The 13,138-nt window shown below is 41.0% G+C and overlaps 2 protein-coding genes across 2 annotated transcripts; one reads left to right on the top strand and one right to left on the bottom strand.

The window, feature by feature from the left end:
* Positions 1-642: 642 nt before the first annotated feature.
* LOC137737380 (protein YIP4b-like) lies at positions 643-2,458 on the bottom strand. The gene is made up of 3 exons (XM_068476833.1): positions 1,819-2,458; positions 1,611-1,685; positions 643-1,060 (listed from the first exon to the last, which is right to left on the bottom strand). Exons 1-3 carry the CDS (start codon positions 2,320-2,322, stop codon positions 800-802), a joined length of 840 nt encoding a protein of 279 aa, XP_068332934.1. The 5' UTR covers positions 2,323-2,458; the 3' UTR covers positions 643-799.
* A 9,415-nt stretch (positions 2,459-11,873) lies between these two features.
* On the top strand, positions 11,874-12,584 carry LOC137736010 (uncharacterized). The gene has a single exon (XM_068475359.1). It carries the CDS (start codon positions 11,874-11,876, stop codon positions 12,582-12,584), a length of 711 nt encoding a protein of 236 aa, XP_068331460.1.
* The last annotated feature ends 554 nt before the right edge of the window (positions 12,585-13,138 follow it).

Genomic DNA, 13,138 nt, shown 5'->3' on the forward strand with positions numbered 1-13,138 from the left:
TCCTCCAGGAGCAGAGGAGCAAGGAATGAGCAAAGATCCAAGGATTCAAGGAGCTAAATCCATGGAACATAAGAAGATTGAAGGTTCTCACATGGGTGAAAACAAGGATGAACTTCAAGGGTATGAAAGCTCAATCTTTCTTCTTTCTTTTATGAAAAGAGTCTTGGTTCACCTCGAGCCCGTGAATTTCACAGGACCTACTTTTATGCATCGAATAAGTTTGTTAAAACGAAAAAGAAAACGAAAACAAAAATTCTAGCATGGCCTTCTCAAACTAACACAATAGGGTGGATCGGGACACGCCCTCCAAATTTTATTTCAATTTTTATGTTATTATGTTATTTAGTTTTTAAGGTTGTGAATTGAATTTTCAAATTTACACCCAGTTGAATAGAAAAACAAATGGAGTTCACTGAAAGGACCAAAAACGCCAAACGTGAGTGAGTTTGAGAACCACAGAAAACAAAAATAGATTCAGGGACGAAAATGAACCGCAGTGACAAGGTCAGCGACGATTGTCGTAACCAACACTAACGTTTTCAAATAGCAATTTATTTCAAAAAGTAACAGCTTAAAGATGATGCTGCTAATTTCTAAAATATATCACAATGACAGAATGAACTCATCGGATCACAGGAGTAATGAAAAGTATGAAGACGTGATAGAATTAATATCATGTAACAAGTTTGATACAACAGATATGATATGGGCAGACAGAGCACCAAAACTCCAAGCAACAAGTGAGAAAATGAAGCACCCCAAAAAGTCCTATTTAACAGCATTGCTTAGTTTTGATGTGTCAATCAATGGCGATAATGAGGAAACCGACAGATACGTACAATAGGAAAACAGGGTAAAGTGCAAGGGCTTTTCTCCTGGGGTTTACTGCTGAACTCATGAAAGGATACGCAGCCCACGAACTCCAAGCCAGTGTTACGCTTACCACAACCACCTTCAATATCACATTGTCCTTCACCATACATATCAGAGCTCCAACGTCCAGAGGAAATAGGCAATAACCGAGGAGACTAAGGCTCTGGAAGAATATTATGTGTCCACCCTGACAAGAAAAAAAACTTTTCTCAACTACTCATTTTGTTGAAGGAACATCTCTTACCCTAGCTTGCTATATCTTAAGAAAGTGAATCAAGCGCAAATTCTGGCGTTTGTGCATATTTCACCCTGATAAACCGTATGATTCACAATCTAACAGCTGCATCTCACACTACACAAGAAAATTACTCTTATCTGTCTATATACAACACATACAATAAAGAAGACTTGTAACGTGCTATACTTCTTGCAATACTCTAGGATGTAGATGTAGATAGATCACTACTAATTGTTCACCAAGTGATGCATCAGTTTTCCATACACTCAATCCGAGCTCACTCTCGCCCTTCATTTACTTTTAGCTACTACGATACTCATGATAATTGACATCATAATAAATTTGAGGGTACAGCAGTGTTGATATAAGATCGAGCATTCACACAAAATAAGAAGGGCCACTTAGTTATATAGATCTCCCATTCACACGCAATTCTTGGTTTCAAAAACCCAACGTGAACAAATCGATACAAGTAGAACGCGAGAGAGTGGGTAATTACCAGTAGGAGTACATTCAGCGTCAGAATCACAGCACCAGCAGCAAGCACAGCAAAAGCAACAGCAAAAACCTCAGACTGTTCACAAACAATTCCAATTGAAATCAAATGAGAAAAACCCACAAACCATAATCTTCAGAAAACCCATACACACACACACACACAAACACATATATACATAAAATAAAAATGAAAAAAAGGGGCAATTGACCTTTTTAACAGATGCAGACCAGGAAAGAGTGAGACCCAAGAACACAATGAAGAAGAAAGGTCCCCAGAGATCCCAATCCCTCAAGGCCTTTCCCGGGTCCTCACGATACGGGTTGGGGAACACCACAAGCTTCAAATTGCTCACGATTCTCGACAAGTCGCGCTTCACGGTGTCCCAAACGGGCTCGGTTAGGGTGTTGGGCGGGGAGCCGAACCCGGAGGGGGAGATTCTGGGGCCGTTGGTTGCGGAGGGAATGGGAGGTGGGGCTGGGACGGAGGAAGGTTTCTGCTTCGTGGCGGAGGAGGGGGCTGGGGGCGGGAGGTTTGATGGGATGAAAGGGGATGATGAAACCGGAATGGAGGCGCGGGGAGGACTGGGGGGTTTGGCGGGGAGGACGGTGGTGGGGCCCGATTGAACGCTGGCGTTGATTAGGTTTTCGATCTCGTCGATGTCGGATTGGGAGGAGGGGTGGAGGGGGACGGTGTCGCGTTCGGAGTGCGACATTGTTTTGGTCTCCGGAGTTTGGATCTGATCAGAGAGAGGGGAGATCTAGTGATCGAGCAATTTGGGTGTGGAGTCGGGAGGGAAGAGGTATTTGGGGAATGTGAATTTTAAGAAAACGCAGTCGTTACGGGACTGATAGAGGAAAGTAATGAAATCAACAAATCTGCTTGAGGGTTGATAATGACCTTATTTGGCTCACGCGCATAGAAAACACATGAATTTGGCTCCAGTTGTTACGTTCGACATGCGTTTGGAGCCGTCAAAGTAGTCGAATTGCGCTGAGTTTGGTTTAATCGGTACAATTGGTTTAGCCAGTACTACATTAGGAGTTTAGCCAATATGAAACTATTGGTTTAGGTATGACACTAGGGCTCTAGTCAATACGGTACTAGGACTCTCTTTTAGGGTTGGGTTCGGTTCAAAATGGTTCAGTCTTTTGCTAAAACCAAAATCGAACCGAAATTTCAGTCAGTTTGGTTCGTTTCACTTTTTTCGGTTCGATTTTGATTTGGTTTCAGTTTTTTTTTTTTCTTTTTTAAAACGAAACATATAATCATCCTAACATTAATCCACCACCACAAGTCTGCACAGGATGCAACTTCAACTCTCTTTCTAACAGCCTCCCTAATAGCAACAAGGATCAAATTTGAACTATTTGTTCCATCTTCCCCCCTTAAAATGGGCACAGGAGCAGTCATTCTTATACTTTGGCTTGCATTCCCATCTTTATATGAAACCAAGGCTTCTTTAGCCATCAATTTTGCTTGTAATGCAGCATTTGATGCAACATAGGTAGCTATATCTATTGCCTTCACAACAGCAGTCGCATCAACTACAACTACAGCAGTAGATGCCAACTTAGCTTCGATGTCTAATATCAATCTAGAATTTTTTTGCTTATCTGACTAAACATGATAGAACCCATGAAATTGAAAAGAAAATCTGTAGAACATGAGAGAAAATACCATGGGAGTAACCTTGCAAAGGAAGTCGTGGGTCGAGACTTAGAAAGAATGGAGAATCCGGATTAGAATCTTCCGATTTGGAGGGGGTTCCGATTCGAAAAGGGTGAGGGGAAATCATAATTTGGAAGAAGAAATTCACGAGGAGAACCGGAGAAGAGGAAGAGAGAGAGTTTGATTTGGAGGAAGAGAGGAAGAAACTAAGAAAGCACAGCATGGAGGTGCAAGAATTCAACTATGGGAGAGAGAGGTTGAGAAGTCAGTTGAAACAGGAGATGAAATGGGAGTAAATGGGACGACTAGGGTTTTATGTTTAGAAATCTTATAGCAACACAAAGCTTGTTGTCAAGTTGGCTGAAGCAAACACTCTCAACTTGGAGGTCAGGGGTTCGAAATACCTGCCCTCTAGATTTTGAGTATTTGTTACAAATTTATATAATTAATATATATTAAATAATTAAATATAAACCGATTTGGTTTGGTTCGGTATGGTTTTTGAACCACCAAAACTGAAACCGAACCAACTTATTTCAATTTGGTTCAATTTTATTTTCGGCTTCGGTTCGGTGTTTGGCTTTGTTTTTTTCGGTTTTCAATTTTTTAAACTCACTCCTACTCTTTATGGGAAGTTGGGAGGATCAAGGATGTGGTAGGGCGACACTGTTATATAGCTCGTTTGGATGTACTTTTAAAATAACTAAAAATGCTTTTGGTGAAAATATTTTTAAAAACAATCCTTAGTAAAAATGTTAGTAAATTCTGGAAAAGCACTTAAAGTGCTTCATAGGAGAAGCATATAGCTGGTGCTTCTTGTACAAAGCACTTAAAGTGCTTTTGGAACCTAAAAATATTTTCTCTAAAAGTTCTTTCAGTCATTTTAAAAGCACATCAAAACGAGTCCATAGTTGGACTTTCTTTAATGATTACCAGATTTTTAGTAGGAGTTATGGTTTTGGATTCTCTTCATAGAATTCTTTCATTCTAGTTTTTATCTTGATGTGCTTCTTTCTTTTACATATATATGTAAAAAGCTAGAATTGTTGATTTGCTAGACTCACTACACTTGTCACTTGATATTTTGGTGTATGGTAGTGATCAAGTGATGTGGTTAGATTCATGGTCATCGTACCATGTTTGCAAGTTTTGTTGCTATATGATCTCTATGTAACACGAGATTTGGCAATCATATATATCATTGTAATCTTGTGATTCCTAATGAGTTCGATTTTCAACAAAATGCTTTTACTCATTGCTTTACGAATGGTCATGCCTTAATGTATTTTTTTTACTTCTAGTTCTCAAGATCTCTTTTGAGGCTGAATTCTTCATTAAGTTGTATTTGTAATGCCTTTTTAACGGTTTTCCTTAATGTGGAAGTGAGTAAGTATTTACTTGGTAGACCGAGGGTAAGGATATTAACCAAGGGAAGTGAATCTCAAAAAAAGAATTCTGTTTTTTAACAACTTGTTTATTTATGATCATTCGAGTCAATAAGTCAAAAGAGGATCAAGTGAAGATAAATATCCATGTGGACTTGCGCTTAGTACTGTAGTCTACCGGTAATCATCTTTACTTGTAAGAAATATTATGTTTGACTCTCGTAAATGATGAGTTCGATATCAAATTGTTATAAATGTCTCATAATGTAGACAATTTTTATATCTAACAATTTCAAAACATTACATTAGCTTTTAGAAACATTATTGGTGCTTTTCCAGTAAGCAATGAATGTTAAAGATGAATATGCAGATCAAGGCAAATAACCATTGATGAAATCATGAAATGAAACTTTCACTGGCAACCAAATATAGCTCATTTCCCAATTTTTCTTCAATGATACTGGTTGGGCCCAAAATAATATTATTGGGCCGAGCTTAGGTTTATGTTCAGTCCAAAGCTCTTCCAAAAATACTATGGGTCGTCCAGTGGTCATAAGCCGCCCAGTCAGGTCTACCGAGTCCTATTACAAGAAGGATTAATTTGGGTAGGAGCGAATGAGTCGAATCCTAGTAATATACAGAGTCTCAATGGAATGAGGATGCTGAGGTTTGAGAATTGAATGTGGTCAGATAAAGAGGTTCGTTCAAAGTCCTAATGGAGGAAGGATTGGCCGAGATCATTTTAGATTAGGATGAGGAATCCTAACCCAAGTATAGTTCTGGTTTGGCCATGACAAGGTTGGTTGTTATAAATAAGATGGAGGTGCATCATTCTAAGCCCCTCTAATTCAACACACAAACTGCCCTGTGTAAACCCTCATTCTATGCGAAATCTCTTAACAACCTTGAGATTTTTGTTTTCCTTTTTCGCCAACACATCTTCAGTTTGGATAAACAGCACTGTGAAGACAACCGGTGAACCTCTTTATTTGGATAAATAGCATTGTTGCCGTAGAATTAGCCGACCATGAAGCACCTTTAGTTTGGATACCGGTTCAAGACCAACTAATTACCTATCCAAGTCTTGGTCGAGAAGGATTTTCGAATCCTTATTGGTGGAGGTCATCTCATTAGCCTTCTCGGTGAAGTGGGGTGTTACAGATTACTGGGCTCGACACATTGAACGCCGATTTTATTTTATGATTTGTTATTCAGCATTCTGATGGCCAAACCACATTCACCATCAAGACATACATCTCTTTTGAGTACTTATGTCCATATAGTTAGGTACTGGTTCGGCGTGCTTATACTCTTACGAATATAGTCAATGTAACCGAACCCGACACTAACGATCTGTGAACTTCGCAAGACTAACAGCCTTGTCTTCAGGCTCTATAACCCGAAGGCCGAGACGTGTTCCTTCCTCGGCCGCAGTAGCAAGATCAAGAAGTCAGCAGCGTACTCAACGCAACATCAACACATTTTACTCCTCGGTCGACGAGTTAGCACGCCCGCATCAACCGAATGACGTAGTTAGCTCATTAGTTACTTGGCCTGTGTGCCACGTAGGCTTCCTAGTTTTTAGGGTCAACATTTTGGACGCTCGGTGGGACCCATTACTAAAGCTACAAAGTTCATGACCATTGAGACACGGTCAGTAAAATAGAAAATAGGGATGGGTAAATCAGCGACTAACCTTCCACCTATGGTCCAAAACCCAGATCATGATGGCCTGTCACAAGCACAGAATCCTCTTACGGCCATCACACCCGAAGCAACGAGTGTGACATGCAGAAAAAATGAAGTTAGTCTCGGCGGACATGCTCGTGATGTAGAGAACACCACCAGATAGACAAAAGCAATTTTTGTCGAAGGAATAATCGAAGATTGCGATGAAGATGGTGGTGAAGGTTCTGATCCACCGACTAGATCTTTTCTTTTGGGAAGACTCGAAGAGCAATCTCAGATTTGCAGTCGAGAAGTAAGGGGCATACTTGAAGTAATACACAGTAATGGTGAGGCACATAACAAAATGCTTGAAGTGTTGGTTAGTAAAGTTTACGATGGCGGACCTACCAATCGTTCCTGGCAACTTCCACCTAAAGGTAATTTGGTATCAACGCTACAAGGTGCAACAGGATCTGCTTGGCTCAAAATGATAGATTTGGAAAAAAGAGGAGGATCAAGTAACAGATCAGACGGGTCTAATTAGAGAGAGGAAACGGCATCCGTCAATGTGATTGAGGTCCAAAGAATGATCGATTCGGCCTTAAAAAAAGGGCCAAAGTTACCAAAGTTCATCCATCCATACCCAGCTTATGTAAAGAAGTTCAAATATCCTAAAGGTTTCAAAATCCCAGACTTCAGCCTTTTTGCTGGCGAATCGTCTATGTCTTCGTTAGAACATATGGCTCAATTCACTGCACAATGCAAAGATGTTAATAGCGACTTCCATAAATTACAATTATTCAACTTCTCGCTAATAGGTTTGGCATTCACTTGGTACATCAACCTCCTGCCTAATTCCATCCAAAGTTGGGAGGAACTTGTTGAGAAATTCCATGAACAATTCTATCGGCCGGGATGGAAATGTCAGTTTCATCACTGGCTATGATAGCTTAAACATAAGATGAGTCGCCAATGGAATACTTAACGAGGTTCAAGTTGGCCAGAAATTGGTGTTGAGTACCTCTCCCTAAAGTTCAGAAATTGGTGCTGAGTACCTCTCCCTGAAGTTGAATTCGTCAGAATCGATTTGAACGGACTGGATGTGGAATATAAAAAGAAATTCTTGGGGGTAAACTTTCGAGATATGTACGAACTAGCCTAGCACGTCGAGCAATAAGATTATTTTCTCTGAGAAGAAAAGATCTCGAAATCCCCATCCTGGGCAACGATTTACAAAAATCCCACGGTTAGCTATGCATCGGCCGAAGGCGAGGAGTCCCGATACGCCAATGTGGACGCGGCCGAGATAGTGATAGATAAACCGTATGTATGCAAGGCTTTGGCTCAAATTAATTCCAAGGAGACCAAAACCCGCTTGGCTTCTGAATAGACAATGAAAACATCAAAATTTTACACCTTTGATATCACCAAGGCCGATGCAATTTTCAACCAGTTGTTACTGGCAAAGATCATTAAACTTCAGCTAGGACATAACATTCCAAAGGCCGAAAAGCTGAAAGGCAAAACGTATTGTAAATACCATAACTCGAATAAGCATACCACAAACAACTGCATCGTGTTTTGTGATGCTATTCAAAGCTGGATTGATAAGGGCAAGCTAAAATTTCCTGAAAAATAGATGACTATCGATGTTAATGCCTTCCCTTCAGCGACAGTTGGCATGGTAGATACTCATTTGCCTAAGAACAAAGGGAAGAGGAAAGCTGAGTTGGTTCTAATACAATATGTCCCAAAGTAGAATTCTCGACCGCGACTCAAGCTTGATCTATTTTCAAACGAACCACTTACAGAGTTGTCGGGACTGGCCATAGTCGAAATTATATCAGACTCTAGTGCAGAAGAAACTGATGGACTGATGATTTTGTGCAGCCATTGCAACACACTAGTCGTCCTAACCGAACCAAAGGAAAAACCAACTCAAGTCCCAACACCATGGCAACTATCCATGGTCACAGCAACACTTCCAAAAGTACTCGGCGCAGGCTAGCACCATAAGGTGTTTGATAGGCTCAGCCTTCAAATACGAACCGGCAGTCCAACTTCAGCAAACGACGTCTCGATTTCGATACGCTGTTTTATAACAAGGATTATTACTCATATAACTCCAGCAGCTCGAGTTCATCAGCAAACAAAAAAACCTTCAAGCCACTTAAGCCACGAAACCAAAGTTGGTATAGTTACAATTCTCTTACCGGTATGTATACTGCATTATCTAAATCTCAGAAACGTCGACATTAACAGATAGACTACATGGCTCAACTACAGGCAACACAGGCTACTTCGACTGCCAAATAGCAGCCGAAAGAAGCTGCAAGAAGTGGAGACTACAGACAACCCCTGACAATCATGATTGAATTACTTCAAGGGAAAAAGGTAACTGATTGTGACTTTGAGACCACCATTGAAGAATCCGAGAAGCGCATCAAACTCTTCCATCGGCTTGGGAAGATGAAAGCCCGGTTCGAGCATTTCAAAAAAGAAGCCGAAAACATGCTTCCCTCACTACCCCCACAAAAGTCGTTAGTAAGAGTTCGACAGAATCTACACCCTCAATTTCTCAGAGAGTCCCTAGAGTACATGCGAGAATTTCACAAGAAACATTGTACCAATGACATGTACGAACTACCCAAAACGTGTCAAGGAGCCCTCAACCTGGCCCTAACCTACCTTAACGCTGAATAGATTATCCAGAAAACCACTAATCCAGCAATGAAGGCCAGGTTCCAACATATAGGAGAAGCTCGGGTCCTCATCTTCAAGGTCAACCCATACATAGACATAGACACTACCGAGCTCATTTTTTCTCTCGAAGACCTTCAGTATTTACGACATCATTTCGAAGTCTTTTTAGCCGTATCTCTCTTCTGCCTTACGACCGATGAGAAGAGCGTGTGGTGTGTTTGGATGCCTATTTAAACACAAGGGACGCCCAAATCGCCTATGAAGAACGGGCCCGTAAATCACTACAGGGACAAAATCAAACCTTAACAATGAACAAGCTTAAGGACGACAGCCAACATAAAATAGGTTCAGTTGATATACCATGAGAACAGGTATCTGATGAGGTGAAAGATGATCAGGTCGAGAATACTCCAAAGCATGATACCACACTTGATAACCCAGAGGACGACGACCAAGACCCGATGGGCCCTTCTGTCCTAAAAAATATGGAAATTAGCATGGTCCATATCTTACCTGCTAAATTTCAACCAACCAAATTTCTTGGATGGGGATGTGGTTGTCGAGGAAGCAACACAAGTTGATTTCATTGCCATCGAGGAAGATGGGCAAGCCAGTAAAAATGACAAACTTAAAGCAGCTCTAGCCGTATTGTTTCCCTACTCTTCTTCGGTTAATCTTCAACATTTGAAGCCGTTGTATGTCACGGCTTATATTGAAGGTTATCCAATCTCCAAAATCTTCGTCGATTATGGGGCTACGATCAATATCATGCCTGTATTTGTCATGAAGACACTACGACGATCTAATGACGAACTCATTCCATCAGGAATAACCATGAGCAGCTTCGTCGGTGATAAGTCCTATACCAAATGAGTGCTTCCTTTGGAGGTAAGTGTTGCAGGTCGCAATCACATAACCACATTCTTTGTCATCGACTTTAAGACTGAGTATAATGCATTGCTCGGTCGGGATTGGATACATTAAACAAATTGCATTCCCTCTTCATTATATTAGGTTTTTATCTTTTAGAATGTCAAATCAGTTATGGTTCATCCAGTCGACAATCAGCCGTTCGAAGCCAATATGATTCAGACACGGTATTACGATGACCATGTTGGCTATATTACCCTACAGGGTTTGAACAATGAAGGATGGTCGACTCAAATTTCGGTACAAAAAGTAAACGAGGTAAGTGCCGAGACTGTCTATTAGGATTCGACAAAACTTAGGTTGGCCGATCTGATCGCAGACACTGATGTTTGAAGACAGCCAGGACAGATGCCAGGCTGCGGTTTCATTTACCATGGAACGACTGATGACCCATTGGTATGCTATTTCCAAGCAACCAAATTCGGCCATAAATTTAGTCAAATTTTTGGTCGAATGAGACAATGGCCCAGTACTCTCACTAGACAAAGTTCAGGCTGCACCAGCCGGGCTCGAGGATAGTCAACCTTAAGTCAAAGATCCTTTAGAGGAAATAAATGTTGGAACGACCGAAGACCCATGATCTTTGTTTGTTAGTGCTTTGTTACCTCAACATGTAAAAACTGAGCTTTGTAATTTGCTTAGAGAATTTAAGGATTGTTTTGCTTGGAGTTAGGTTTAGATCGAACACTAGTCGAACATGAATTATATATTAAACCTGGGTGTAAACCATTCCGCCAACCACCTCGACATTTCTCAACCGAAGTACAACTCGGCATTAAAGACGAACTCATTCGACTTTTAAAGGCTGGGTTTATTCAGACAGCTCGATACGTCGAATGGTTGGCAAACATCGTCCCAATTTTAAAGAACAATTGTGCCTTGCGTATCTGCATTGATTTTAGAAATTTGAACCTGGCAACTCCTAAAGATGAATATCCAATGCCAATTTCAGATTTGTTAATCGATGCGACAGCAAACCACGAGATCTTATCCTTTATGGATGGACATGCGGGTTATAACCAGATTTTCATTGCTGAGACTGATGTTCATAAGACTCTTTTTCGTTGCCCAGGGGTACTCGACACATACGGAAGGGTCATCATGCCATTCTGCCTCAAGAATGCCGATGCCACATACTAACGAGCCATGAATACTATTTTCCATGATTTGATTGGTACTACCGTCGAAGTCTACATTAACGATGTGGTAATCAAATCACAATGTAGGCAGACACATTTGGATGATCTCCGTCAGGCATTTCTTACGTATGCGCCAACACAACCTTAAAATGAATACCGCCAAATGTGCTTTCGGCGTATCAGTTGGCAATTTTTTAGGATTCCTTGTACATCATCATGGTATCGAGGTAGATGAAAATAAGGCTCAAGCAATCATCAATGTTCCACCACCGATGACTAAGAAACAACTACAGTCGTTGCTCGGCAAGATTAACTTTCTCCGTCGATTTATTGCCAATTTGCACGGGAAAAATGAAAGCCTTCTCTATGCTCTTGAAACTTAAGGATTTTGACATCTTCAAATGCAGAACACCAAGAGGCGTTTACCCAGATCAAGGTCTCCCTCACGACTTCACCCATTCTGGTCCTACCACGACATGGCAAACCTTTCAAACTGTACATCTTAGCGGCCGAAGAATTCATCGGATGCCTTCTTGCACAAAACAATGATAAGGGGCGAGAATAGGCTATTTTTTTATCTTAGCCGAAATCTCAACCCACCGGAGATTAATTATTCTGCTGTCAAGAAGCTTTGCCTAGCCTTATTTTTTGCTGCATCAAAACTCAGGCATTACATGCTCCTGTCGATCACTCAGGTCATTGCCCAGACTGATGTCATTCGTTACATGCTCACTCAACCGATAGTAAATGGTCAAATTGAAAAATAGACAATGGCACTGTTTGAATTTAGTTTACAATATGTGCCCCAGAAAGCTGTCAAAGGTCAAGCGTTGGCCAATTTCTTGGCCCAACATCCCTTACCATACAATTTTGGGGGCAATGACGTTGAAATCGACATGGTGGAAACACGTGATAATTACTGGACGATGTACTTTGATGACTTTAGTACTTCGGTCTCGGCTGGTGTTGGGATTGTTATTCAATCCCCAAATCACAGTCGTTGGTACTTTTCTCTTAAGCTCGATTTCGATACAAATAATCAGGCTGAATACAAAGCCCTTGTCATCGGCCTTGGTGTCCTACACGATTTGCGGGCAATTCGTGTCCTTATTCTCGGTGATTCCGAACTTGTGATTAACCAACTTAGTGGGACTTTTCATTGCATGAGTTGCACTTTGGTGCCCTATCACATTGCTAGCTATTTGGTTGAGTCTTTAAATGGTGTTACCTTCAAATATATTTCACGAGTTCGAAACACTGACGCAGACAAATTAGCTCAAATAACCTCCGAAACACAACTCCTGGGGTGCAAAGTAGGCCGAGAAATACCTGTGCCACGACGAGCACACTCGGCCTTGGTTAATCAACAAGTTCTCCAATGCGATTACATGATCCGTACACAAGTCATGTCCGTACTTTCGTTGTTAGAATGGAATGACCCTATAGAGGTTTGCGCAGTCGAGGCAATATCAAATGACTGAAGAAAGTCAATTATAGGGTATCTTGACAATCCCAACGGTAAACATGACCGTAAAACAAAGGTTCATGCCATGAATTATGTAACATACCAAAATGAGTTGTATCGCAAAGGTGAGGATGATTTATTGTTACTATGCCTTGGCCCGCAGGAGGTCGCCCAAGCAATTGTAGAAGTACATGAAAGAATCTGCAAAGCCCATCAATTTGGACGCAAGATGCGATGGTTGCTTCGTCGACACAGATATTTATGGCCAAGTATTTTGAAAGATTGTATCGAGTACGCACAAAGATGAGTACAATGTCAAATTTATGGCTCTATACAAAGAGTTCCGGCCGAACTACTTCAATCGATCACCAAACCTTGGCTGTTCAGAAGATGGGCCATAAACGTAATCTGAAAAATTACACCATCTTTTGGAGCAGCAAAACATGCATGGATACTTGTGGCAACTAATTACTTTACTAAGTGGGTCGAAGCAAAATCATACGCCGAATTGACATCCAAGGAAGTTTGCAATTTTGTAAAAGAAAACATCATGACTAGATTCGGCGTACC

Source organism: Pyrus communis, chromosome 6 (genome assembly GCF_963583255.1).
Source record: "Pyrus communis chromosome 6, drPyrComm1.1, whole genome shotgun sequence".
NCBI lineage: Eukaryota > Viridiplantae > Streptophyta > Magnoliopsida > Rosales > Rosaceae > Pyrus > Pyrus communis.